General features: G+C 36.1%; 1 protein-coding gene across 3 annotated transcripts in view; it reads right to left on the minus strand.

Moving 5' to 3' along the window:
* Window positions 1–2,547: 2,547 nt before the first annotated feature.
* Window positions 2,548–27,009, minus strand: part of Nrx-IV (neurexin-4) — an 89,133-nt gene continuing 64,671 nt past the window's right edge. For 2 of the 3 annotated variants that reach the window (XM_089099397.1, XM_089099395.1), the window contains 9 exons: window positions 25,556–25,702; window positions 21,767–22,055; window positions 17,591–17,793; window positions 16,725–16,856; window positions 14,660–14,839; window positions 12,594–12,727; window positions 9,965–10,175; window positions 4,842–4,979; window positions 2,548–2,910 (listed from right to left, as the gene is read on the minus strand). In XM_089099397.1, coding sequence (XP_088955523.1) covers window positions 2,720–2,910; window positions 4,842–4,979; window positions 9,965–10,175; window positions 12,594–12,727; window positions 14,660–14,839; window positions 16,725–16,856; window positions 17,591–17,793; window positions 21,767–22,055; window positions 25,556–25,702 — 1,625 coding nt within the window. In that variant the 3' untranslated portion in view covers window positions 2,548–2,719. The remainder of the gene's footprint in view (window positions 2,911–4,841; window positions 4,980–9,964; window positions 10,176–12,593; window positions 12,728–14,659; window positions 14,840–16,724; window positions 16,857–17,590; window positions 17,794–21,766; window positions 22,056–25,555; window positions 25,703–27,009) is intronic. The other variant, XM_089099396.1, reaches the window with a different exon arrangement.

A 27,009-nucleotide genomic window follows, 5' to 3' on the forward strand; every position in this document is an offset into this window, starting at 1 on the left:
TTCATTTCACTTGTTTATAGACTGTCTATCATCCATCATAGGGCATACCTAAGGTAGACAGACATGGAGCAAGGGTAATCCAAATAGTCTATCAGTTCTATGAGCCGTTTGAAGGCAATTGGAGAACGGATTGAAAGAAATTAATCCAACATTTCTTCTCTCGCACCAAGAGACCATTGTCAATGATGTTTCCTAGATCAATTTCAAATGCACCTACATTGAGAAATAGTCTTTTGGTGACCTTTTCTTTGCCTAAGATTTCAGAGTATTTGGCTATTTTGTGGGTTACCATCCTCGGAATACATAACACAGTGTTCCTAAATTCGTTCTAGAAAATAATCAGTCATTTAGAACGGTAGTAAGCTCAGATTAGTCTATGATGAGATATCTTCGAAGTTTAATCACATATACTTCAGATTAAGCTGATTCCTAGGTGTTTCGAAAGAAGATTAGATAACACCGTTGTAGTAAAAAAAACAAAACATTTATTGAATTATATATATACACACAAATAAATTTAAACGGAATGAATAAGAAATGGACGGATTCAATTTCATAGTAAATAGATATTCACATTTAAAACTAAACAATAAAGCTGGTGAAAGTGTCAGATCTAAGGTCACTTGGCAGGGACTGGTGTCAGTACAGCAGGAAAATATATTATGAAAATAATACAAATTTGTGCACAATTGATATCCGTCAGTCTTGATTTTTATCAGTCGGTATAGAAATGAATATATTTTGATTACTCTTATGTAGGAGAGGGGGAGGAGTATAGTGTATAAGAATTGCGCCAGGACGTTAGCCTTAACCCATTCAACATATTGAATTAGTTTGTAATCTTTTTTGCAGACAACATATAATATATTTCACAGGGTCCAAAACTCTAGAGCCCTTTAGTCATGTCAACGACTTATACCCCTATCATCATAAGGTCTATTTCGGTACTTGTATGAAATACCCCCTACCTAATGTTCTTCATCTAAGTAGAACCTAGGTATAACCGTTTTTTTGTCGATGTTTTTTTAACAAACAAATTTGAGTTATATATTTGCACATTAGGGGGGGGGGGGATAAAGTACCTCTGTAGTTTCCATAATTTCGTTAATAAAGTATTATATTTTCATAATATTTTTTATATTTCATTACGATTGAGCGTAAGAGAAACATATATGAAGAATATTAGGCTGGGGGTATTTCATACAAATACCTCTATTTCTGTGTAATTTTACAGGATCATATAACAAGGAAAACATAGTATAAGAGTTTAACATAAGGTACACAAATAGAAACACGGGAGAAACAAACAGGTCTGAAAGAGAAAATATAAGTGGAGAATGCTTGAAGGAATCAAATTAAAAGAATTATAAACCGTAAAAATATGAGAACATTAGATTTTAGAAGAAAACCAAGTACGTTCATGCAAAAAAAACAACAGAAAACACACGTTTCGGGATGGGGTTTTTTGGGTTGTTAGTAAATATCAATCCTCGTTGAAGCAAAGTTTCACTTAAAGGGTTGAAAAAACAGGGGCGTAATTTCCTATGGGGCAGGGGGGCAACTGCTTCCTCCAGGCCCAGTTTGCCCCCAACCCAGCTGAAATTTAGTTTATGAAAAAAATCTTTGTTAAAACTAAGATAACCCTGTATAAATCAAGCTTCTGGGGAAACAGATAAAATTTCATTATTATATCTTTGCCTCTTTGGCACTATATAGCTCATTTTTCATTTTTCGCTATCATTTTCACTTGATTTTGCAAAATTAGCTACAACTTTGCTCCCCCCCCCTTCTTGATATTTAATCTCCTTTTAAAGTGTATGTATTACATTATAATTTTTTTGAAGTTTTAAATACATCTTCGTTTCAACTTATAGGAAGTAGAAAGCACTCTTTTTTTTATAGAGAAGTATGCTACACGCAAGGCCATATTGCGCCATTTTGGTAACACAAATTTGTCCTCCTTTTTTTTTGAAAAGGTTAAATTGATCATTTTTTCTGTTTTTTACAGAAAAGACCAGAAACATGCAAAAAGTCGTATATATTTTACTGAAATCTTAAAAAATCATTTAAATAAATCGAAAAGCCACTTTTGTAATATTCGACATAAAATCCAACCCCTACTCCGTGATAATTCTGCACATAAAAAGGTCGTTTAGTGCTTATTAGCCAGATGATGCTCTTATTTTGCATTAAATTACAGTATTTGTAAGAAGTTTAGAAGGTGACGCCGACATTGTCCAACAAAGTAGATGAAAATATTTGGGCGGTACTACTGGAACAATTAACGCTGCAACAATACACTTAGCAAAGTACTGAGCTCACAAGGTTTCTTAATTGACAGAAGTTCCAAAGCTTAAATGAATCTAAATTAAAAAAATAAAAGATAGATGGAAGACACGAGGGGGGGGGGGTTACCGGGGGCAAACGACATTATGCATAACCGGGACAATTTTAGTTTTTAATGAAAAAAAAAATCACCACACCTGGTTTAAAATATTTTATTTTTTACATAAATCGTAAAAAATTTAATATATGAAAAAAAAGAAAAAAGAAATAAGATTTTTGTTTAAATAATTACGTTGTGTGCAAGGGATTAATAAAAATGGCATTAAAGATAAAAAAAAATAAGAAGAGACTCATTTCTAATTTAGAGGCACAGAGCCGAGAGGACAATAATACATAAAAATTTATACAAATTGCACAGACAATATAAACCATCCTATATAAACCATTCTTTTTTCTTTTGAACATTGGCCCCTGTCTGAGATCTCATAACAGCATCATCAGGATCATCAGCTTCATCTGCCCCTTTATCCTCTTGTGTAATATAATCACCTTTGTGTCGCGACATATACCTTCCAATCAATACTAACATGAATACAAGAGCGATGAATATGACGGCAAGTATACCTGGAAATAAAATGCTATAATTTTAAACCCTGGTCTTTAATAGCAATGCCATATAAAATATTTGGAGACCAAATTGAGTGATTCCGCAAAACGAAAAGAACCGAAAATTATTGCTGATTTAGATTTTATCACACTAACATAGAAAACATATCAAACATTTTTCAGCGTTGTCCAATGTGGTTTGGTATTGAGAATGTAAAATGTACAAAGTTCATTTTAGTCTGGTTCAAGTTCATTTAGTTGTTATTGAGAAAGAACAATGTACTAAGTTCATTTTAGGTTGGACTTGGTCATATTGGATTCTTAGAGAATATTTAGCGTTCAATGACAAAAAAAGCTTTCAATTTTTTTGTAAGCTTTTGCATATTCTTACCAATCTTATAAAGTACAACCTAAGTAAAGTGGACTTGGTCAGACTGGTTTTTGAAAGGCTTAAATACGTAGGCCGTACCCAGGGGGGGAGGGGGGGTAGGGGAGTTTGACTCGTAAAAACGTAACAAAAATGGATATAAAAAAGATTATGCGTTTTTTTTGTAACCCCCCCCCCCCCCGAGATAAAAAATATTTTCACACTTCAAGCAACACAAAAACCACAAGAATACAAAAGGGGTGAGTTCCGGCGAAAGAACTAAATAAGTACCGCTCTAGCGGTGCCTTTTTTACTAGTGTCTTTTGCACAATCTATATTTGTTTTAAGTTCCTTTTAAAATAAATATATAGTTACAGTAATTTCTGTTTGTTTTTTAATTGAAATTATTTTATATGTGTTGGTTGTATGTATATATGTAAAGTTTTTAAAGCTTTCTGCTAAAGAGCTGGTATGCTGGACTACTAAGTTCGAACTTTAATATGAATTGAAAATTTTGAATTTTTTTTAGTCGATTATGGACCTGAAACCATTTTTATTCCCGCCATGTAGCCAAAATCGAACATGGACGCATCTTATTCAATGTTTTTTATTAATAAAATTATGAAAAAACTTACATATACCTTTTAACGTTCTGTTTCACCGTAACTCTTAATTTAAATAAACGCAATTCTAGGTGCTGAGGTTCACTTGAAATTCAGTAGACACGGACCTACAGTCAAATAGCCGTTGTACGTTTGCAAATATTACTCATTACATAGTTATTTTTAACTTGTAAGTCTCACGATTGCTTCTCCAAACATTCAAAAGACGGAACATTGACGATGGAAAAAAAAAATCTTCCCCTGTGAGATCGTGGCTTTTTCTTCCATTTTGGAAAATGCAACATACATTGTTTTGAATATGAAGAACTGGAGGCACAAAGTATGCTCATGGCCCCTCCAACAGCCTCCTCTCCCATGAATCACTGCCAGAGGCTTGTCGCAACTTTTAGCCGAAATAATGCAAGTATTTCAGTCTGTATTTTTTGGGGGCAGAAGCGAATTTTTTACTTCCAACATCCCCCCTTCGCCCAGTACTAACTTTTTGCCTGAAAGATGCTTCATTCTTTTTCAGATGTGCTTAAACCTTATAGGATGTGCTTTGCCAATATTACACAAGGAAAGAGGATTTTATTTTTCTATATCCGATCATCCTTTATATAGCGTTGGAGTGTAAGTGCTCGGATTTTTTTTAACACTTTAGGGACAGCAACCTTGGTTTAATTCATCAAAAAGAACGGATTTTAAGACGTGTAGGCCACTTCCGTGCTCTACTTTCCTTCTGTACGAAAGTACTCTGATTCGCTAGAAATTTGGTAGGCATATAGATATTGTCAAGAAATCTTCCCCCCTCCAGAAGAAGCTTTAGACCACTGAGTTTTCTGGTTAAGGCATTAGCAGGCCTCTAAGTCTCGAAAGTTGGGGATTCCCTGAGCATTGAAATTTGGAAGCCTGCTAGTGTTTAGACTGTAAGGGTCCGCTGTCTAACATTTCTTGGAAAGGCAACAGGCTTTTTAACTTACCTCCAAGTATAGCAGCTTGTGCAGGAGGATAGAAGCTTCTGACACGATCCTCATCAACTACAGGAGGAGGGCGAGATTCTCTTTCCTCGGGAGGGTGGGTAACCGGTTCTATACCACAAAAATCTTCGGATATTCCGTCTGAAAAGGATTTAATTACCATATCTAAATTGACTATATATTTTCTGGATATACAATAAAATCTAGAAAAATGATATAAAAACGCTGAAAAAAACACTCATAAATAAAGTTTCGGCTCAAGAACGAAACATTTGATTTTAATTGATTGTGCTTAGCTGAATAAAAAAAAATTATTAAGGGTTTTCCTGTCGCAGATACTTCTTTCCCACCAAGATTTTCTATAACTAGTTTGTTTTTTCGTATGTACATATTTTGACAATTTTAGACAGTTTCAAATATAAACTGTAAGATATTCTATAATATAGTCTTCTCCATTGGATCCAGAAATCTAGTTGGAGCTGAACTAGGACACATAATTTTCAAAATACTCAAAAAGAAAATATTAAGAGATAAAACTTGGATTTGGCCTTCGGAATTACACAATACATACTACATAGTTCTTGAGAGAAAAAATTAGTCCTCGACACAATAGGTAAAAAGATTAACTTTTTCTTAATTACGAGAATTTTCCTTTTCAGTACTTATTTGTAGGTACAGTTCAATTCTTTTACTTACATAATATTGTTTCAAGTAAACTATATCTTAATGTTTAGTGAGAACTCGGGTGAGAATTTTCTTAGTGTAAGTAAGATGTTTATGCCAATTATATATATCTGGGGTCTTCCCGGGGGGACCCGGTCTCTGGGGGTCTTGAAATAAAGCTGGAGCACCCACGTCTGGGTGCCATAAATTCAGGCGGAGGAGGTGGAGGGCCCATCGGCGTATAGATACGTCCCGCCAGTCATAAACCTTCTCCCAGCAATGGGAAAATTACAGGTGATGCAGGACGCCAGAAGGGCGCATTATCGGTAGTAGATATAGCCGGCCCCTGCTAGGGATGGAGAGGAGTGGCTTACCACCGTCCTGAAATTAGCCAAGAAACCTTCTTTCTTATTAAAAATTATGAAGTACAAACGGTCAAGAACGAGAACCAATCCTACCGTGTCCGAGGAAACCGAGGAAGTTATCGCGTCCGGGGCAACCGACGAAGTTGCTGCGTCTGGGCAACCGACGATCTGACAACCGAGAATCTCACGAATGGAGACACTTTAACAACGTTGACAACACTAGTCTGATAGTGTCTGGGAGAACCGATGGCGTCCATCACCAAGGTGTTGGCTTTTTTATGTCGAGTAAAGCACGAAGATCCCGGATTTCCGTAACGCCTGTGTCAGAACGGTCGATTATGATACTAATGAAAGGATCAACGATCAACATCACGATCATACAAGTCTAGGCTCCTGACTGCAGCAAACCAAATGAAGAGTCTGACAATTTTTACCTTCAACTTCAAAGCCTAGTTGACACAGTTTCCGAAAAAGATCTTGTCGTTGTCATTGGCGACTTCAATGCTATTGTTGGTAACGCTCCTGCTGGAAACGAAGATGTTATGGGTAAATTTGGCCTTTGAAGACTTAACAATAAGGGAGAACACCTTATTGAATTCTGCAGAGACAACGATCTGGGCATCTGGCCATTATCAATACTCTCTTCAAACACAGAGAATGTCGTAAGGCGACATGGACCTCGCCGGATGGAAAAACCTGTAATCTTATTGATTACGTGCTCGTCTCTAGGCGGTGGAAATCGTCTGTGCTAGATACCGTTACCCTTGCAGCTGGCGATTTCGACAGTTACCATTCCTTGGTTATGTCTGCACTGAAGATACGCCTGAAATCTTCCACAAAGCTGAACAAGAGACCCGCTCGTTTCAACACGCATCTTCTCAAAGACCCTCGAACCTGCCAGACTTACATCGAGGAACTGTCTGATCAAATATAGGACCTTCTTTCGGAAACTCCTATAACTCTATCTAAAAAGAATATTGATAAACAAGTCACAGACTTTTTTAAGATCATCAGCGACGTAGCGACGTCCACTCTAGGAGCCAAAAAGGGGGATAAAAAACCCTGGATAGCCGACGAAATTACTTTATTATGTGCTGAGAAACGGAAACACAATACCAGGTCAGACAGAGAGAGTAGGGACAGATATAAGCAGTTGAAGCGTACTGTAGAAATAGCCACCCGTAGAGCCCATTGCACCTACATAAAAGGCAAATGCGAACAGTGTGAGTCTGATTTTAAAAAAGGAGACTCACACTTTATGTATAAAGAGTTCGCGAGCTAGCAAGCCAGAAAAGTCTCAGTTCTTGTGCACTGCTAGATAAAAACGGCTCCCAGATACAAAGCACAGAAGGTATCCGATCGAGATGGATGGAGCATTTCAAAGAAAAGCTTAATCCTGATATCCTTCCAAACCCTGCTGCCCTGGACCTGTTTCCCGTTACTGTCTCAGACCCCAGCCCACCTCCTCTCCGTTCTGAGATCGAAGACGCCATCCAAGCGCTGAAGACTAACAAGGCTCTTGGCCCGGAAGAATACAGGCAGAACTGCTGAAAGTCCGGTGTGAACCATTTATAGATCTTTTCCACAAGATCGTATCCGCAGCCGGCCAAGAGGGTCATTTCCCAACTTCTTGGTGCGAGGCCACAATTGTTCCGCTACACAAGAAGGGGTCAAAGGCGACCTGTGATAATTACCGTCCTATTAGCCTAACAAGTCAAACTGCCAAAATCTTCACCCGAATTATACTTCAACGGATCAGAGCCGTGTCGTCTTTAGTCATCCAAGAATACCAAACCGGTTTTCGTCCTGGGAGATCGACTGTTGACCTAATTTTCACTGTGCCCCAGATTTTAGAGAAATATCTGGAATTCGGTCGCGACCTGTATCAGCTCTTCATCGACTTTAGGCAAGCCATTCGACCTTATTTGGAGAAATGGCCTTTGGCATATTCTCCTCCATTACGGAATACCACAAAACCTAGTCACCTTATCAAAGGTATGTACTCCAAATTTGAGAGTCGCGTCACGACTAGTGAAGGTCTCGCTGAAAGTTTTCAGACGCCCGCAGGTGTCCTTCAAGGATACCTCTTGTCTCCAGAGCTGTTTAACCTCTTCCTCACAGCAGTCTTATCCCTGGTGGAAACAACTTGCGGTGCACATATAGGGGGTGTTCATACAGATAAGCTAGCATACGCCGACGCTATCAACGAAATAGCTGAAACACCCGAGGATCTACAAGCCGTTACTAACGTTGTCCTCGAAGCCACTAGTTCTTTTGGAATGATCGTAAATGCATCAAAAACAAAGGCTATGTGCTGCTCACGAAAGCCGCAGGATACAGTTAAGCCAGACCTGGAACTTAATGGAGAAAGTGTCCAATGGGTCGACGAGTTCCCTTACCTCGGTAGTTTGATCACCAGCGACGACAGTCACTCAAAAGACATTAAAAGTCCTTATGCCCATATGACGAAGCAAGGATTTGTCTCTGCGGCTTAAGACACGACTTTTCGATACCCTGATCATCCCCATCGCAATCTACTCATGTGAAACATGGACGCTGAAGGTGGATGACAATCGTCGACTCGCAGCACTTGAAACTAAGTGCCTCCGCATCATCACCGGGATCACTTACCTTGATAGAATTTCAAACGTCGAACTTCTCGAGCGCCTTAAAATAACACAAACAATTCTCATGAAGATCCAGCTCCAGCAACTTATATGGCTTGGTCACGTACAACGGATGAGTCAGTCCCGTCTCCCGAAAATCAACTTCGAAGGCCAAATTCACGGTTCTCGTTATCATGGTCGTTCCCCAAAAAGGTGGAAGGAAAACTTCACACCTAACCGCCTCTCGGACCTTCTTCACCTAGCAGAAGACCGTAAGGCATATAGAAGGCACATCCACGCTATTACAAAGAGGCCCCAAGACGACCTTCAAGGACGGACGGGACTAAGTCAAGTAAGTCAAGTCATTTTAAGCATTGGGTTATTCTAAACATACAAGATAAGTTCTAAGGCTGCCAATTTTGAGATTTGGATTTTGCGGTACAATCATACATACTTGCATTGCTTAGCAAGCTCTGTGGTTGGCAAACCCTGAGAAAACTGTTTCCTTTTCTTCTACAATTGACACACGAAAATCGTTCTAGTTTTATATGATTGGTTGATATTGCTCCTTTCACACAACCCTTACAGCAGGCCGTTTTCATAGTAAAATGAATTTACTTGTTTTTCAATAAATTATCTATCTCAAACAAATTTTAGGTAGTGAAAAACACCCCTTGAGAGTTGCTGATTAGGTTGACAGAGGGTTTTGAGTTAAACCTTCAGAGCATATTGAGAGGGGCGTTGATAAGTGAATGGAGGACAGCCAGTCCTCGTTCACCCTTTTTAGATGTCTCATACCCCCTAACACTGATCGAAATTTTGAAAAACTAATTTGTTCAAAATGGTCAAACGTTTAATAGCCATGCCACCCGGAACGCCACACCACACCACAGTCACAGGACAAAAGTATTAAATGCAATTTGTTCATTGTTTACTTAAAGGATTTGTCATTGAAGCTTCAATCCCCCCTCCTAATATTTTAATTTGCCCTTTGTTTACTTAAAGGATTTGTCACTGAAGCTTCAAATAATTGGTGTTTCTCATCGCATCTACATGAGTCCAGACTAGCAAAAGCTGCTTGAGACTAACTGTTTAATTTTGGCATGAAACTAGCTTGGCCATTTGAAGCAATCAAGCAAGCAAAAAAAAAAAATAACTACAAAATACCGGATTTTTCCTATATTTTCATAAGCACTATATCGAGCGATAGTGGTTTTATTTGTAGTTTTAAAACTAGACTAGATGATCAAAGATTCAGCAACGTAATTTCGATCAAACCAAATCTGTTAGAATTTACTCTTATGGTCGGATTAAATAGGGGCTTGGAGAAAACTTAATTTTAAGTTACAGGTTCATATCAAGTATGCATACACACATATATACACACGCACTTCTCTTGTTTTACGAGGTTGCTTCACTTACCAAATATATGATTTAAATTATGTGCAATTTATCTTCAAGGCAAAAATTAAGTAAATCGTTAACAGATTACCTGGCTTTGAGGATATAGTTGAAGGACGATCCTGTTGGAAAAGCCATTTTAGAGGATAAATATCATCAAATTCGACACGAGAAATGCAACCAACGAAACCCTCAGACATACTTTCATTTTTGCCTAAGTAAAGATACTGAATATTATTGAATTGAGCATCAGCTGATGGGTTGATTGGGAATGTGAAAGCTCTTGGCTCATAATCGTCAACCTGAAAAGACAGTTTTGGAATCAAACAGATACAGTACGAATTTTATTTCTCCTAATATTCCCTAATATCATTTACTAAAATAAACCCTAATAAATTTTATTTCGCAATATATGAAAAATGCATACGCGTTAGGATCGAAGATTAGTTTAGAAGACCTTCATTGAATAACTCGAACAACGTGACTAAAAATGCCCTTTTTTCATGGTTCTGAGTGTCCTAATGGAAACTTTTCTGGACCTACCACTCTATCCCTTTGGATATATTAATTCCTGGCCTGGCTGTGAAAATCAAAAGAAACTGAGCAGGTTTCCCTTGATTAAAAGCATTAAGTGATGGTAAAAAGCAGAATTTCAATATTCCCAATGAGTTTCAGCGTCCCAAAGCTACTTACTCTTTAGACCACGATTATTTGTACTGGGAAAAGCAAATTTTGTTGCTTCAACCTGTGACACCTGAAAAAGGGCCAGGAACATCGTTTTCCCATGATTGGCTTAAACTTACAGGGCGGATAATAAAAGACAAATTTGGCCTGCAACTAGATAGGAGCATAAGGTATATTATTCAGATATATATATTAACAGGATATGTAGAGTAGGCCAAGACACAAAATATCACTAAACAAAAATGAGGTTGTATCGACTCGTGGCACGCGAAATAGGCCCATTTGTTTCCCATCAGCTTTCACAGACAAGAAAAGTAGACTGGACAAAATGGATCTCAGTGGAATATTTGACCTTATCAATGCCAAGGGAACCTTAATAAGGAAAACTAATTTTAAAAGAAAACTTCATTACATCGATTCATGAGGCCAAAAAATGCGAAAATTTGTTTTTCGCCGATGGGATTCAAACGTATAGGACATAGAAGCCGGACAAGGAAACCTCGATGAAGACAAAACATTTTGAAAATAGAATCGATTGTGTTGAGCCGCGACATCCTAATTTCTCTCTCTTTTTAGAGAACACAACAACTAATTTTTTAACAATCTAGAGATACATTTACGAAAACACACAAACAATTACAGAAAAATAAAGCATGAACATTCTCTAATTAAATAATTGATTTGTATAAGTCTATCACCAGTGTCTACAGGATGGAGGTCAGGATGGCTGCAGCCAAATAGAAGACCAACCATTAATAATATTTTCAATCTGTATGATTTAAAACCTCCGCCACATTCCCCCCCAATTTTAAAGCAAAAATTATTTAAGAAACTATGGCCGACTGACAAGCTTGACTATAAGTATTCAAATTCAGACCAAATTTAAATTACAATTCAAAACTTTAGCTCTTAAGGACGTTCGATACCAAAAATGTAATTTTGCGAGTCTCAGCGTCGGCTCTCAGTCTCAAAGACAAAGGGCCCCATTAGATAATTTTCTCAGTACCCACAGGGAGCTTCCGAAGCAGTTTTGATATAAATTGAAAGGGGATTTTAGAGGTGCCAATAGTTCGGAAAGCTAACGAGAGGTTAGTTTAAAACAAAGGAAACCTATTCTCTCTTACTAATTGTTAAACAAAACGCTGCCATATCAATGCACACACCGCATAAATAATGTGCATCCTGTGTCCGCAAAGATTTCAATCGAGGCACTTAGCACAACAGGAAACTTCCAAGGCTGTCGAAATATTCAATTAGACTTCTTTTAAGCTAATTTTTTATATTTTCCAAGCAGGTATACTAGAATATTTTTAGGGACTTCTAGGATTAAGACACGATAAAACTATGTCAATTGATTAACGAACATTGATCAATTTAAAAAATATTTTAGAACAAACAGATTTGCGACAAATAAGTGGGGCCACCCCCCCCTTTAAAACCCTCTTTTGTCACTGCTTTCAAGGCAAGCAATATATCCAATTTTCAACGTATCATAAATGATATTTTAGCTATTTGAGAGGTCTGAAGGGGGGCAATACTTTTGTTCTTTTTAATTAACCCTCACATCCTTGCAATGCTCATGAACTGACGAGCTAAAGTAAAGCAGCTATGAAAATCTGGATATGACCACTAGCCTGAAGTCTAAAGCCATGATATTCGTAACAAAAATAAAAAATCTACCGGCTTATATCTAACGATAAATTACACACAGCCAAAACCAAATAGCAATAACACAAAGAAAGAATAGAAAGCAAAGGTGATAGAAGGTAAAGGTTTTTTTCACACGTAAACTTATTACTGGTAAAACAGAGGTTGTAGTAGTTTCTCTTTCAAATACATTTTAGAGTGGATAAACGTAATCCTATACATCCAAGAAGTATATCAAGGTTAAAGAAAATAAACTATTCATTGGAGCGATTTTGTCGCACGTTGCACAAACATTATTTTTTGGAAATAAAACGAAATTTAGAGACTGTCACTGAAGAAAGAGCCTTGCAGATAAAGATATTCTTATAAAAGAAGACAAATAGGCTTACAGTCATGAGAATTTTGGTCCCTCCTTCCACGCGGCGAATTTTAACATCATGAAACTGTCCAGTTGCGAAGTTTCGGTCTTCGAAAATCAGCTCCCTTCGCTCAAAACCGAAGTCAAACACAAAACTTAAGTGACCTATAGAAGAAAAGAAATGATGTTAGAGTCCACTTTTCATCGAAAGGTGAAAATTGTGTTACTGAAAATCTATGAAACAACAAAATACACACAGAGAAAACTGTAACCATAAAGCTGTAGGCATCTGACAGGTTTCTGGCAACACAACTAGGATAAAGCTTTTTATTTCAACATCGCATAGTTCAGACTGGCGGAATAAAAACCTTATATTTTCATATGGCACCGAATTCTACATAAGTTGAAATCCAGGGAACATACGCGGCCCATATTTTTTTGTGCTGTAACGTTCGTATAAAAAAAAAAAAACAAATCAACGCATCCCGAAAACCGATGATCCTATTGATCGGGATCATACATTGCTACCATTTTAGTTTTAAACATTAACTAGATAAGAAGAGGAGTTACATTCCTACCATCTTCAGGACTCCAGAGATGCACTTTCAGAGGTCTGAAGATCGACATCGAGGACTCCAAGACTTGAAACTCCAGGACTAAGAGTATAACACCAAGTGCTATGAAGGTAAACCCACCCCCTGACTGAATATGAACAGTGACGCATAAAGAAGGGTAAATATATTTTTGATACTTTGCTTCGCAATTATGGTACTTGCTTATTCTGGCTTAATACATAGAATATAAATCAAATAAATATATAAGATTTTGGTCAAGATTGTCACACATTAAACAAGGTTTTACCATACAACTGATGGTCCAAAGATGTGCACTAATTAAAAAAAAAAAAAAACAAACAACAAAAAAAAAAAAAAAAAAAACACCCATTTGTCAACTATAAAAGCATAAAAATGAACACAAACTGGGAATTTGAGCTTTGATTTCTTTTTCAAATACACTGAAATATTCAATTCTAGCGTTTTAAAATAAAAAAAATTTATAAAACTTCTCTAATAAAAAAAAACAAGAATTTTCTTTAAGCAAAAATCGAAAATATCAGTGCTGACATTGCTAAGAATACCTGTCAATATTCGTCTGGTAATTCACAAAAACATTTCATTCTTTATTTTCGTTCCCAGTAAAGCTATTCAACTATTTAACCGAAACTTGTCATTTCACTTACTCAAGACCCCAGGTAGCCGAATCATAAAAAAAAAAAAAAAAAAAAAAAAAAAAAACATTTGTCAACTATAAAAGCATAAAAATGAACAGAAACTGGGAATTTGAGCTTTGATTTCTTTTTCAAATACACTGAAATATTCAATTCTAGCGTTTTCAAATAAAAAAAAATTATAAAACTTCTCTAATAAAAAAAAACAAGAATTTTCTTTAAGCAAAAATCAAAAATATCAGTACTGACACTGCTAAGAATACCTGTCAATATTCGTCTGGTAATTCACAAAAACATTTCATTCTTTATTTTCGTTCCCAGTAAAGCTATTCAACTATTTAACCGAAACTTGTCATTTCACTTACTCAAGACCCCAGGGAGCCGAATCATCAGTTATTTTGTCGTGCTTAGTTTTAAGGTTTTTTTTCCGTACTATCTTCCATATTCAAATGCCAAGGGCTCAATCGATAGTATTCCTGGGCAGAAACGCTAAACTTATTTAGATATAAACCAAATTACTAGCCAAAGACGACGTATCTTAAGTGAGCGTGGTGGATGGTTTATTAAAATATTCACTACCAAAAGTTACAAAGCTTTCGCTTCACAGCATTTTGGCCTTATTCGGACCAAAACTGTTGTCTTACGGGTCCAATGGCGGAGATAACCACATTGCTGGGTCGATATAACTCTGGTTACTAGTAAAGAACCTAGAGCTTCATATTTGTTTTTAAATCTAACTCTTCCTATTCTAAGACCACTAGCATGATACGAACGTCAACCATATTTTACTTTCAATTTTAAACAATAGAATCGAAAGAATTATCCGCTTCAAAATGATTATCTTTAAAACAGATGGAAAAGATACTTACCACTGTTGGAAATCCTTAGGGTCAAATATTCCTTACTGATATCTGAATATAGTCCAAGCAAAAATCCTTTTGGATCAGTAGTTGTAAAGCCAACACGAATAAATTCAGACATCGTTGATTTGTAGGTACCAGGGAAGGTATATTTAATCATATAATTGCTCTGCAAATTGACACAAATTTCTAAAAAAAAAAACGTCATTTCAGCGCAAAATTACAGACCATTTTAAGTCTATAATCAGAGATAAAACGACTAATAAATTTACAAATTCAGCTAAGAGCCTTCTTGGCACAAACGTACAATTACATACCTTATAATTACGAAGTGTGATAAAGTGTAACAGGGACTAGTCTATACTCTTACCCACAATTACAAATTCAATTTTTTTCCAAAATACCCAACAAAGAAACGACTGATTATTTTGCACCATTAGTTTTTTTAAAAGGAATTTGATAGTACGCCGCTATCCATACATCAGACATGAATCCTTTACAGACGACAATGCTTCACAAGATAAGCACTGGTCTACAGTAACTGGTTTTTAAATGTCCCCAGCAAAGATGATAACCCTCAAATGGGTCGTATCCTTGTACTACTACGTGATCACCTTTTATCAGACTTGTTCATTTCAGCTAAAAATCATATTTGTGTCTTACCCAGGTGATTGAGCCCCCCCTCCCCCCAGTCCCTCCCTCTGACTTTTCTTTCTGAAGTTTTTTCCTCTACTTTTAATCTAGCCGGAATACTCTCAGTATAGGAAAGATATCAAGAAGTTAAAAAATATAAGACAAAGATTTGAAACTCTATTTATAGAAGTACTTGACTCAATAGGTCTATGATAGAGTAGAGACTGTAAGAACTTACTGCAAACTCATCTACTACTACTAGCAATAATGACTCACCGCAGCACCAAGCCACCTAAGACCAACAGACCTACGCACGCTTCTCCTCCATCCTAATCCACTAAAAGCCTCCCTCTTTACACGCTCCCAAGAAGTTCCCATTTCCCTTAAATATTTCATTACAACATCCTCCCCCTCCCCAACCGCGGGTGACCTTCTTTTCGTTTAGCCCTAGACGATTGGCCGAAAAGCACAATCTGTTGCAATCTATCATCCTTCATCCGCAGAACGTGCCCTAGCCATCTCAACCTCAGGAAGACTAAACCTGTAAATTTTTCAGTGTGCGCTCAGAGTAGGTCGAATTTTTTTCAAAAATTGATCCAAAAATACTTTATTGTTTTTGCTCCTTTCTGCAAAGAAAAAGTTAAGATTGAGGTAAAAATTACGATTTTTTGACGATTCCCAAAGAGAATAATCTGTAATACCATAGAAATTGCATTTTCATTTGATAACTACAACCTTGTCAGACAAAACGCATATGAAAGAAAAAAACCGTAATGAAAAATATAAATTATTTAAATATAAGCAAAAATATTTTACTTCCTTCTCCTAACACAAATTATACGTCCCCCCCCCCCCAAAAAAAAACAACAAAAAAAACAAAACTTTCTGAAAGTTACAAATTGATTCCCTAGCCCCAAGCATGAATAGGATTTGCTGCCGTGCAATGACAATGATCAGAAACCGATTGATTCTGATTGTAAAGATACTCTACAGATATATTAGCTTCCGGTATCCCACCTCACATGACTGACTGGGTGTTTGGGGCGCTTACCAATCATTTAAAGTCAGATTGTCTATTCTGCTAGGGAAAAAATTAAATTTCTTTTAAAATCTTAGGTTTACACCATAACTCAATATAAATCAATTAATTTAGCTTTCAGAAAGCATCCAGCCAAAAACAACATTTTTTCAGTTCAAAGTGTCTGTTCTTTTCAAATACACAGTTTAAAATATATCAGCAAAAATTGGTTCATAAACTCCCTTGGTGACCGTAGGCTTTTGGCATTCATATCTTAATAGTTCATTCATATCCCTCTGAAGTCAGCAAAGGTCAGGTAGGATACCTTGTTTAAGATGGCCCCCAATTCATTGTAATATACTATTCTAAGTCGTCGTTTTAAAAATAAAGGCACTTTATAAAACATCTAGTAAAAAGACATACCATCAGCGCAGATTGGTCCCTTAAAGGAGGTGAAACGGCAATCACATGTATAGCGATCATAGCCTTCTGTGCAAGTTCCATTATTAAGGCATGGGCTGCTGTCACATTTACCAGTACAACCATGACCAATGCCTGCAAAAGAACGTTTCAGTAAGCGAGCAAACCACATCATTGTTCAAGAGAAAAACTTCATGTGTGGAAGGAACTAATTTTAATCTTAAAAAAAAGAAACAACAACACATATATCGTTTTTCTTAGAAAAAAATAAAGAAGATCAACACACAAACAGTTTTTACATATAAAAAGGCTCTTGATACCCTTATTTACGTGGATAATAGAAAGTCTATGTTTATCTTTGTTTTTGTCTTTATCTGAATTTGCTTCTTACACCCTCCTTCTGGTTACAATCAAACCTCCACACTGGAGGAATATGGTTGGGACTCTCCAAGATTACTCTAAAAAAAACTATGGAAAACTTAGAAAATTCGGACTATAATATGTTTTACCAGTTTCTGCTTTAAGCATGAACAATAAAGTCACTTCAGATTTGTACTCGTATTTATTTTTCTATTTAGATACATCCTTATTTTTGTTTTTTGGTCCGGCAAAGGAATATGTACTTACATTGCCAATAATAGTTGGGAACTTTCTTCTTTTTTTTGAAATATTTGTATTACATAGCCTTTCGTTCTTATGATAAATTAATTTTTAAATGTAAAAACCAACGCCCGGTTCCATTCGAAATATGAATTAAACCACAAACTGCCTAAATTCCAAGCAACAATTTCTCATAATAACAAACAGAGTGTACGCAACCTTTAATCTTTGGACACATTTAGCCTTAACACTAGTAGTATATATCTTACCATAGAGTCCTCTATCTGCTGCACTTTTTAAATCCATGACGCGTCCATTGAGGGTGAGTCCTCTCATGCAACCAACGAATCCGTCTCTATAATCAACCGTGGAGCCAAGGACAAAATGAGAGGTTAAAATAATGGGTCTCACTGGCCCGAGTGGTTCAGTCACTGTCGACTTAAGAGCATCAACAGTTAATCTTGCCTCTTTTCTGGAAAGACATAGGGTTTTATTAAAGGGTTTCAAAGAAATTAATGATAAAATGTCAGGAATTATTAACTGAATGTCAAAGCATTAGCTAAGCTCGGGTCAAATAACCGTTGATAGTGGTTGTACAAATTTCTTTTTAGTATGAACAAACAGACTGATTTATTAACAATACACTGTTTCTTAAATTAAGAAAAACAAAAACAGAGGAATTTTTGGAATAAACTAAGATATATATATATATAAAAAAAAAAAAAAAAAAAAAAAAAAAAAAAAAATGTACAGCAACATACGAGGTGTGACTATAAAATAACTGGACTGATTCTTCCAAAAAAGAACTACGAATTCACCAAAAGAGAAGGACCACAAGCTGCGTAGCCTGAAACCTCTTCTTTCGAATGTTGCACCTCCCGGGTCTGTTTCTGGCCGAGGCCCTCGTTTGTATAAGAGCTGGTGACTTTGTTTTGCCGGAAAAATGATAAATTTAATTTTTGCCCAATTTTCGAAAAAGGGGAGAAACACCCCCTAAAAGTCATAAAATATTAATGAAAGTTACACAATCAGATTCAGCGTATATTTTGCCAGAAGAAAGATCCCTGATCCGTGTTTCTCAGGGAAAAACACGCATTTCTCTGAGAAACACAAATCTCTCAGAGAAACACACTTCCGTGATCTTCCTTCTGGTAAATATATATAAATTCAACATTTTTCAAATGGGAGCTAGAACCCTCTACAGTAGGGTTCCCTGATACGCTAAATCTGATCACTGTTACGGGGTGCTTATCCTCTTTTTCCAAAATCGGACGAATTTATTTATATTTATCATTTTACCGGCAAAACAAAATCCCTAGCTCTCATATAAATGAAGGCCACGGACAGAATAATTCATTTTCAGACACGGGAGGTGCGACAGTCGAAAGAGAAGGCTTCAGGCTACACGTCTTGTAGTCGTTCCCTCTTCGCGAATTCCTAGTTCTTTTTCGGAAGCATCAGTCCCGTTAGTTTATAGCCACAAATCGGCCAGAATAATTCATTTTCAGACACGGGAGGTGCGACATTCGAAAGAGAAGGCTTCAGGCTACACATCTTGTATTCGTTCCCTCTTCGCGAATTCCTAGTTCTTTTTCGGAAGCCTCCGTCCCGCTAGTTTATAGACACAAATCGGCCAGAATAATTCGTTTTCAGACACGGGAGGTGTGACAGTCGAAAGAGAAGGCTTCAGGCTACACATCTTGTATTCGTTCCCTCTTTGCGAAGTCCTAGTTCTTTTTCGGAAGCATCAGTCCCGGTAGTTTATAGCCACAAATCTGCCAGAATAATTCATTTTCAGACACGGGAGGTGCGACAGTCGAAAGAGAAGGCTTCAGGCTACACATCTTGTAGTCGTTCCCTCTTTGCGAATTCCTAGTTCTTTTTCGGAAGCCTCCGTCCCGCTAGTTTATAGCCACAAATCGGCCAGAATAATTCATTTTCAGACACGGGAGGTGCGACAGTCGAAAGAGAAGGCTTCAGGCTACACGTCTTCTAGTCGTTCCCTCTTAGCGAATTCCTAGTTCTTTTTCGGAAGCATCAGTCCCGTTAGTTTATAGCCACAAATCGTAAACAGCAAAATCAACGCTTAATCATTATACCTATCTTCTCGCATCTATGATGATGTATTATAAAGATGGCTTAATTTCTTTCCCTGGCTTTAACGACATTGACTTGTTTTACCCTGGTTTTTAAAAGTAATAAATATAGACATGCTCGATTTTTGAGTTGTTCAATACCATGGAAAAAATAGAATAACGAGAAGTGGAAAATATAAGAGTATTTTTGCCATATATTTTGCTATATACATATGTACTATATAAATTCATAAAACGAAATAAACTAGACATATGTACATTACTGTGACGTCAAAAAGAAGCAAAGAATATTGAATCCTCACGAAAAGATAATTAAGTTCACTTTACACACCTACTTTTACTTGAGATAACTTCATCTTGCATTCATGAAAACATAAAATCATAGTCCCCACAAAGGTTTCATGGCCTATACATCTGGAGGATAAACACATCAAACACTAAATTATACATTATACTACAATAAAACAAAAAATGCAAAGAAAAGTGTAAACTTCAAGGTAAAACAAAAGCCATTTCCCATCTCCAGGAGAAACTCAAGACATCTATTGATCCCAGCAATACTCGTATATTCAGTAATCATTTTAAGCCTCCAACGGAGTGGCAAATTCAGCTGAGCCTTCCAGACATAAATAATTTCCAACAATTAAGGATGTAAACCATTAGTTTTAGACAGTGGCCAGGGCAATGTCAAACTGGATTTCCTTTCTTCCGGATTTATTTGAGTCAGTGGCATTTGAAACATTTGTCAGAGGTTTTATTTTTAATTACCATTAAGCTGTCTTCTTTTTTTATAATTAGCGATGGCAAGTTCTATAAACCGATGCTGAGCTTTACGGATGACAAATTGCCAACAATTGTGCTTTTTGGTATCCCATACAAAAGCAGGTCGTGTCCAAATGGAGTAGGACACGAAAAGCAGGACCAAGCGAAAATCAGGTCGTGTCCAAATGAAGTAGGAAGATGTCATAGATTTAAAGGAAATCGGAACTTCATAGGAGGGAGTAAGAAATAAGCCTTTGGACTGACTGAGGTGGAGTAGGAGCGTCCGCAGCTTTTTCAGCATCTGGCGGCTTGCAGCTGCAATGCTTTCTGCAGTTAGTACTACTGGTACCAGGTCTCAAGTTAGTTCGGCGGCAATCTCAAATGTTTGCTAATGTACCTGACTATTCAAAACATGTGTTAAGTACTCATTTTTTTAAATATTACAACCTTGAGACTTAGTGACTTTGTTTACATGACTTAAATCCCATCCGTCCTTCCCATCCGTCCTCGAAAGTCCTTTTGAGAACACATTTGAATCACTTATCTATTGACGTAACTCCTATACGAACTTCTATCTTTTGCCACACAAAAACTTAGTATTAAGAATTATTATTGATATAATACGCATTAGACTTAATAACTAGACTTAAGCTCCATCCGTCCCCGAAGGCCGTTTTAGGACCATTTTTTTTATCACTATTCTATTGACCCATTACTTTATTTTATCTTTCCTTATCAAGAACTACATGGATAACTAGATTATTTACAATGCCGAGAGAATAACCAATTAAAGAGTTTGAAAGATACAAGAGGTGCCAGCAAGGCCGCATCCAGGGAGGAGGTACAGGGTTTGAACCCCCCCCCCCCGAAAAATGTTTGCCCAACTCATAAAAAAGTAATAAAAATGCATAGAAATATATTTTGGTGCGTTTTGTAGCTTTTTTTTGTAATTTTATAGATTTTACGGATCCTATATGAACTTCTAATTTTGTGCCACGCAGAAACTTTATATTCGATATAATTCAGACTTAATATTAGAACTAAATTAAAGATTTAAAGCTAAAATTTTATCCTTTTGTAAAAGGTAAACACTAAAATGAAGATTAAAATAAAAATTGACCGCAAAGCTGTACAGATCCCCCCAAAATTGACTTTCTTTGAACCCTTAGTTTTTACGGATTTCTTTCTAATTATTTTACTTTCTTAACTCCAACGATAAGATAGATATTTGAGATAAACATTGAGTATAGAGTATACTTTTCACTATATATTCTACCTAAAAATATTAATTTTCCAGACGGGATTAGAACGAGACGAGTGTCCACATTTACCACTTAGTCATTAATGTTTGGCAAATCAGAGCTATGTAACAGAGGTAAAATTAAAAAACACGTATATTTCACGTATAGATAATTAAAATATAGGCCGAATCTTAAGTATATCAAATAGTAAATTAGATATTAGAAGTTTATTAAAAACTAGAGAGGTATAAACAATTAATCATAAAATTTGAGCCTAAAATAAAAATAATTATCATATGAATTATACAAAGGGTATAGTTATAGTAAATTGTCTAATCATACATACCTGTTTCTTTCAATCATGATTGAATGCCAATTGTTATCTGATAATTTATTTGAAGTATCCACCGTAACTGCCATAGGTCCACCACCTACTTGGTACTGAAACTGAATTTTGTCACCATTTATGATGGACAGCTTAATATAATCAGAGGGACCAACGCTGTGCAGAAGTACAGCATTCAGTTGAGTTGTTTTGAACTCAAAATAAATGTCTGCACTGAAGCCCATATCAAAGGTTGGAAAGTCGATAGATGAATCACTAACTCGGAAAGTGACAACTTGATCGAATAGAACTGCAATGAGAAAGATTAAGATAAGATTTATTCATAATTAATTCAACATTATAATGAATAAATGGTACTAATCTCCTAAAGACTCCTAAGCCGGAAAAGGAGGGGGAAGATATACAATTTACCTAAGCCCTAAATCAAAAAGAAAAACGAAGATTATAACATCACTAATCAAGAAAAAATTAATAAAATGAAATGATATAAAGAAAAATGATCAAAAATGGTCTTTTTTAAGGCCAAACGAAAATACTGAAAAACGATGCGAATGTTGCGGGAGGACATCCGCCACTCTTTTTCAGCGCGAACAAAAAAATTCAACGTAGAATGCCCCCCCCCCCAAAAAAAAACCAACAAAATGTGAAAAGACAAAGAAAACCAAAACAACGCTGAAAGTTGCTTTCTATTTAAACGAATTAAACAGATTAAATAGACTTAAATTATTCCTACACAAAAAATAAGAAGAAAAAATACATTAACAACCCCCAAATCTAGAGTAAAAAAAAAAGAAATATGAGACAAGCAAAACAAAAAAAGAAGGAATATCTGAAAGAGGGTTGGGAAGGAGGCGCAAGAACTAAGGAATACAAACTACAATTTTTTTACAGGAAGAAAAATCCTACAACATTTCCCTTATCAACTCTAAATGTGCATTAAGTACAAAAAGCATAGCTACAATCATCTGAATTTGATGATTGCATATATTCATTAATAAAAAACATAGTTCTAAAAAAATAACAATGCGAGTCATTTCCTAATAACTTTTTTCCCGTGGGATACGACAGGAATATGAATAACGCTAGGACAAAGGAATGACTCAGCCAGAGAAACTCCAATCTCTCAACTATTCCCCGTGCTGGATAGATAAGTATATTCACAAACCGTAACTATATGGAATAAGCAGCGTTATCTATGGCAATTTAAACGAACTGGGCAATAGGGCCAAACAGTTTGTGGCGCTATAAGTTTGAACGTCTATGTCCCCTGTGCAAGTTCTTGCATGTTATTTTTCTGCGATCCTATGATCTTAAAGTTTCAATGTAAGACATCAACTTTGCCACCGTTTGATCGCTGAGATTCAACAACATCCATCTACCATATTACATTTTCAACCTTTGCCTTCCATTTTTTTTAGATTAAAAATACGTTGTAAGCATACGAAAATAGGCAATTTTTCGTAGTTTTGAAGTAAATTTAGATCATTCTCCAAGAAAATCGAAGCAATATTATAGTTTCGACTCCGTGAATAGACATGTCTGAAATTACTAAATTCAATGATAGCAATGAATGCTAAGAAACAGCGAACACTGTTAGTAGAATTCCTATGTAACTCAACCGTTCAACTCAATCCTCAATTACCTCAACCCCCATACAACTGATAACACGTTTAACTTATTTAACCCCTGCAACAAGTGAGCGTCGAGGACCGAATGTAGTTGAACAAGAGTGTCAATTCACAAAGATTTAAGGTGTGTGGGGTGTGTATTTTTCAATATCTAAGGTAGGGAGGGGGTCATTTTTCTAAATGCAAAATACCAAAAAAGGTGCGTTTTGCAATAAAAGTACCCACAAAAAAGGTATTTTTCAAAATCTAGGAGGAGGAAGCACAGGCACTCAAATTGACACCATTGGGGTTGAGTTGAATCGGAGCCGAGTTAAATGGGCTGCGTTGAACGAAGATTGTGTGACACTCGAACTTGTTAATAGCTGCCGAAACTCTGCTACCAGTATTTCAAGAACAACAAATACAGAATAACAATATATTTGTCTGATTCCAAACAGATACAATTTTCTAAGGCTATATGTATGATAACTTATTGACCAAAAAAAATGAATAATTTCAAAAAGGTGAGAAAATGACCCGATCTGGGTACAATTACACCACAAAGTCAACGTGTTTGGGCATACCTTGACGGAGGTTTCAGACCTCGATACGAAAATATGTGAAATTTCATAACTATTTGTAAACAAATTATTCGTATGTATAAGACATATTATGAGAAACTGGTAAGAAAATTACACCTCCTACGTCTATTTTTTTTGTGGGGGGGGGGACCAAAGCTTCAAAGTGAATGTTTACGCCCACATTTTCAATTTTTCAATTAGAGCTCCTTCAGACGAAGGTGGAGGGGGGGGGGTTAGAAACACAAATACGAATAAGGTATCACTAAATAGGATATTAAAAACGGACAAAAAAAAAATCAAATATAAAAGTGTTTTCAAACGGAAGGAAAGAACGACTTTAAAGCTTAGAGATTATAATTTATATGAGGTGGCACACCCCCACTCTTCGTTGAAATATGAATTTTTTTTATGTCAGCGCTTCAAGAATGAGTAGGAACGCCAGACCAATGTGACAAAAAAGCTTAACTTCCTTTTTTCACAATCCTTCAAGAATCAAATTGGTCATTTACATAACTGTTTTAAATAATAATAATAATAACTTAGTTAAAATTCTTCAAAGGCAATAAGCCAATAAAACACATGGAAATTAACAATTAGAATGCTTGTTACATTCCAAAATATCTTCAGAAAAGAAACATTTTAATTTTAACGTTAAAAGCAGAGCGGTATAGACGCGAAATGCCCTCTACTATGAATTAGAGTACATGTTGGTTGTAACTGTTAATGTCGTTCTTTACAGTCAATAAAAAATGTTTTATTCAGTTTAATCTCCACAACAACCACCTATAAAGGACCAAAAGTACTTTTCTTCTCAGTCTTCAAATTCTTAAAAAATACGGCAACACGCATGGCCGTGCCAAGTGGAGGGTAAAGAGGTAATCCCCTCCCCCCTCCGTTTTAGATTTTCAGACGAATTTTGCATCTATACTATATATATATATATATATATATATATATATATATATATATATATATATATATATATATATATATATATATATATATATATATATATATATATATATATATATATATATATATATATATGCCAACTTGCTGCTGACAACAGGCACTTGTTGCTAGTTAAGTAGGTATTTGTTTTCCCTTTTAATCAATGCGAACAATGCTCCCACGACAAAATAGACAAACAAGATTCTTTCTGAAACGTTTTGAGGTCGTAAACTTGATTAGCTAGTTAAACTGCATTTACGTCAAGGCCGTATCCAGTGGGAGGGGTGTAATGGGTTTGACCCTCCTCTCCCAACTTTCTGTACGATTCGTAGAAACGTAACCAAAATAGATATAAAATATTTTTAATGTTTTTTAAGTTTTTTACCCCTCCCCCCCCCCGAACAAAAATCCTGGATACTCCCATGATCTAGCTAATGATGAAGCTTACTTGAATAAAAGTTGCGAAAATCAAAATGAGGCAATTCCGAAACAAAATAAGTCCAAAGTATTCTTTGGTAATGAGTATTTGCGACACTGAAGGGCTACGGTTTAATGGCAAGTCTGCCAAAATCAGCCCGCTCAGGGTTTGATATCTGCATGCACGATCCCATTACACTAATTGTACAAAAAAATGCATCAAATGAACTTACTATCTCCTTCACAAACAAGAGATCCCACTGAAAATCTGGCTTCTTTGCCGTCTAATGTGTTTCCTGTATCACCAGCCCGAATTTGTCTTATAGGTAAATAATCCTTTTCAAGTATTTGTCCTTCATCAGTCAACCAAGTATCAAAAGCTGCAATGAAATCAAAAATTTCCGCTTAAAGTTCATACTTCGTTACTATCGGATAAATTTAACATCCTAATTTAAAAAACGTCTAGAAAAATGTCTGTAAGACACCAGCTCACAAACAAAAGAGAGAAAAGAAATGCTGCGGCGGAAGAAGAAAAGCTATAGGTAAGGGATGGCCAATCCTGCTTTATTTAGGAGCCACAAATAATCAAATTCAGATATTCCTTTCGATATTGATACAGTCTATTGATATATAGGATTAATTCTTTACAGCCATGGCTCTCTCTTGGATCACAATATATAACTTCCTTTCACAATTTTATTGCCAGGTAAAATTGAACTAGTTAATTTTCACAAAATTTGGTTCTCAACATAAAAAATCAGAAGCTATGCTCTAACGTAGATTGAGTATAGCACGAGGTGTCTCCAATTAATTGCGCCCTTTTATTTTTTTTTTCCAGCCTCATCATATGGAACGAATAATCGTAGAAAGTAGGTGTAGGGGTCAACTGATCATGAATAAAAAATTACAATGGCATTTAAAAGAGCAAAATACAGTAGATAGTATTCCGGAACCCTTTCAAGAGTGCAATGAGGGAGCTACCACCCTCTCAACCCCTATCCCCACTGAATCTTACTCCAGAGTGACTCACATTAAGAATTTAACTCCATATTCTATTTGAAATTTATATTAAGCCAGTAATTCAGACACTAAATTGACCAAATAAATGGATCAAACAACCCCTTTTGACCATATTATACCATTATCTGGTATAAAAAAAAGACTCAGAAGTTTTTTCGATTTTTCTTAGGTGTTCAAGCACTGAGAACGTGTTTAAACACAATTTATCACAGGTTGTCGAATTGGCCTCTAGTTCATTCTTAGTATCAAAGCCGAAATATTTTCGGTGTTTTCGGTAATTTTGGTTTTTGCCTTTACATTAATGCTTATTTTTTAGGGATTTCCTTATGAGCGTACACAATCTTACTTTATATAATTAGTTATGTCATCAACTCCCAGCCAATAATAATACAATAGGTAGCTCTGAAAATACAAAAACACAGCCTGAAGCACCAGCATGTTCTGATAATGACAAGCTTTTTTTGATTTTTTAGCCTAAAGGCAAGCGCATTTCTTACTATACGGATTGCATATAGTCAATTTTGATTAAAAGATGGCGAATTTTAGTTTTTAGAAAGTCTACCCTGTTTTGTCTCATGACTAGTGATCAAGTCATTACAGCGCTTTGACACTGAATTCTGGGAATGTCTGAATTCTTGGCATCACCGATGACTCTACAAACAATAGT

Source organism: Artemia sp. Qi Xiang Cuo, chromosome 13 (assembly GCF_049724085.1).
Source record: "Artemia sp. Qi Xiang Cuo chromosome 13, ASM4972408v1, whole genome shotgun sequence".
NCBI classification, from domain to species: domain Eukaryota; kingdom Metazoa; phylum Arthropoda; class Branchiopoda; order Anostraca; family Artemiidae; genus Artemia; species Artemia sp. Qi Xiang Cuo.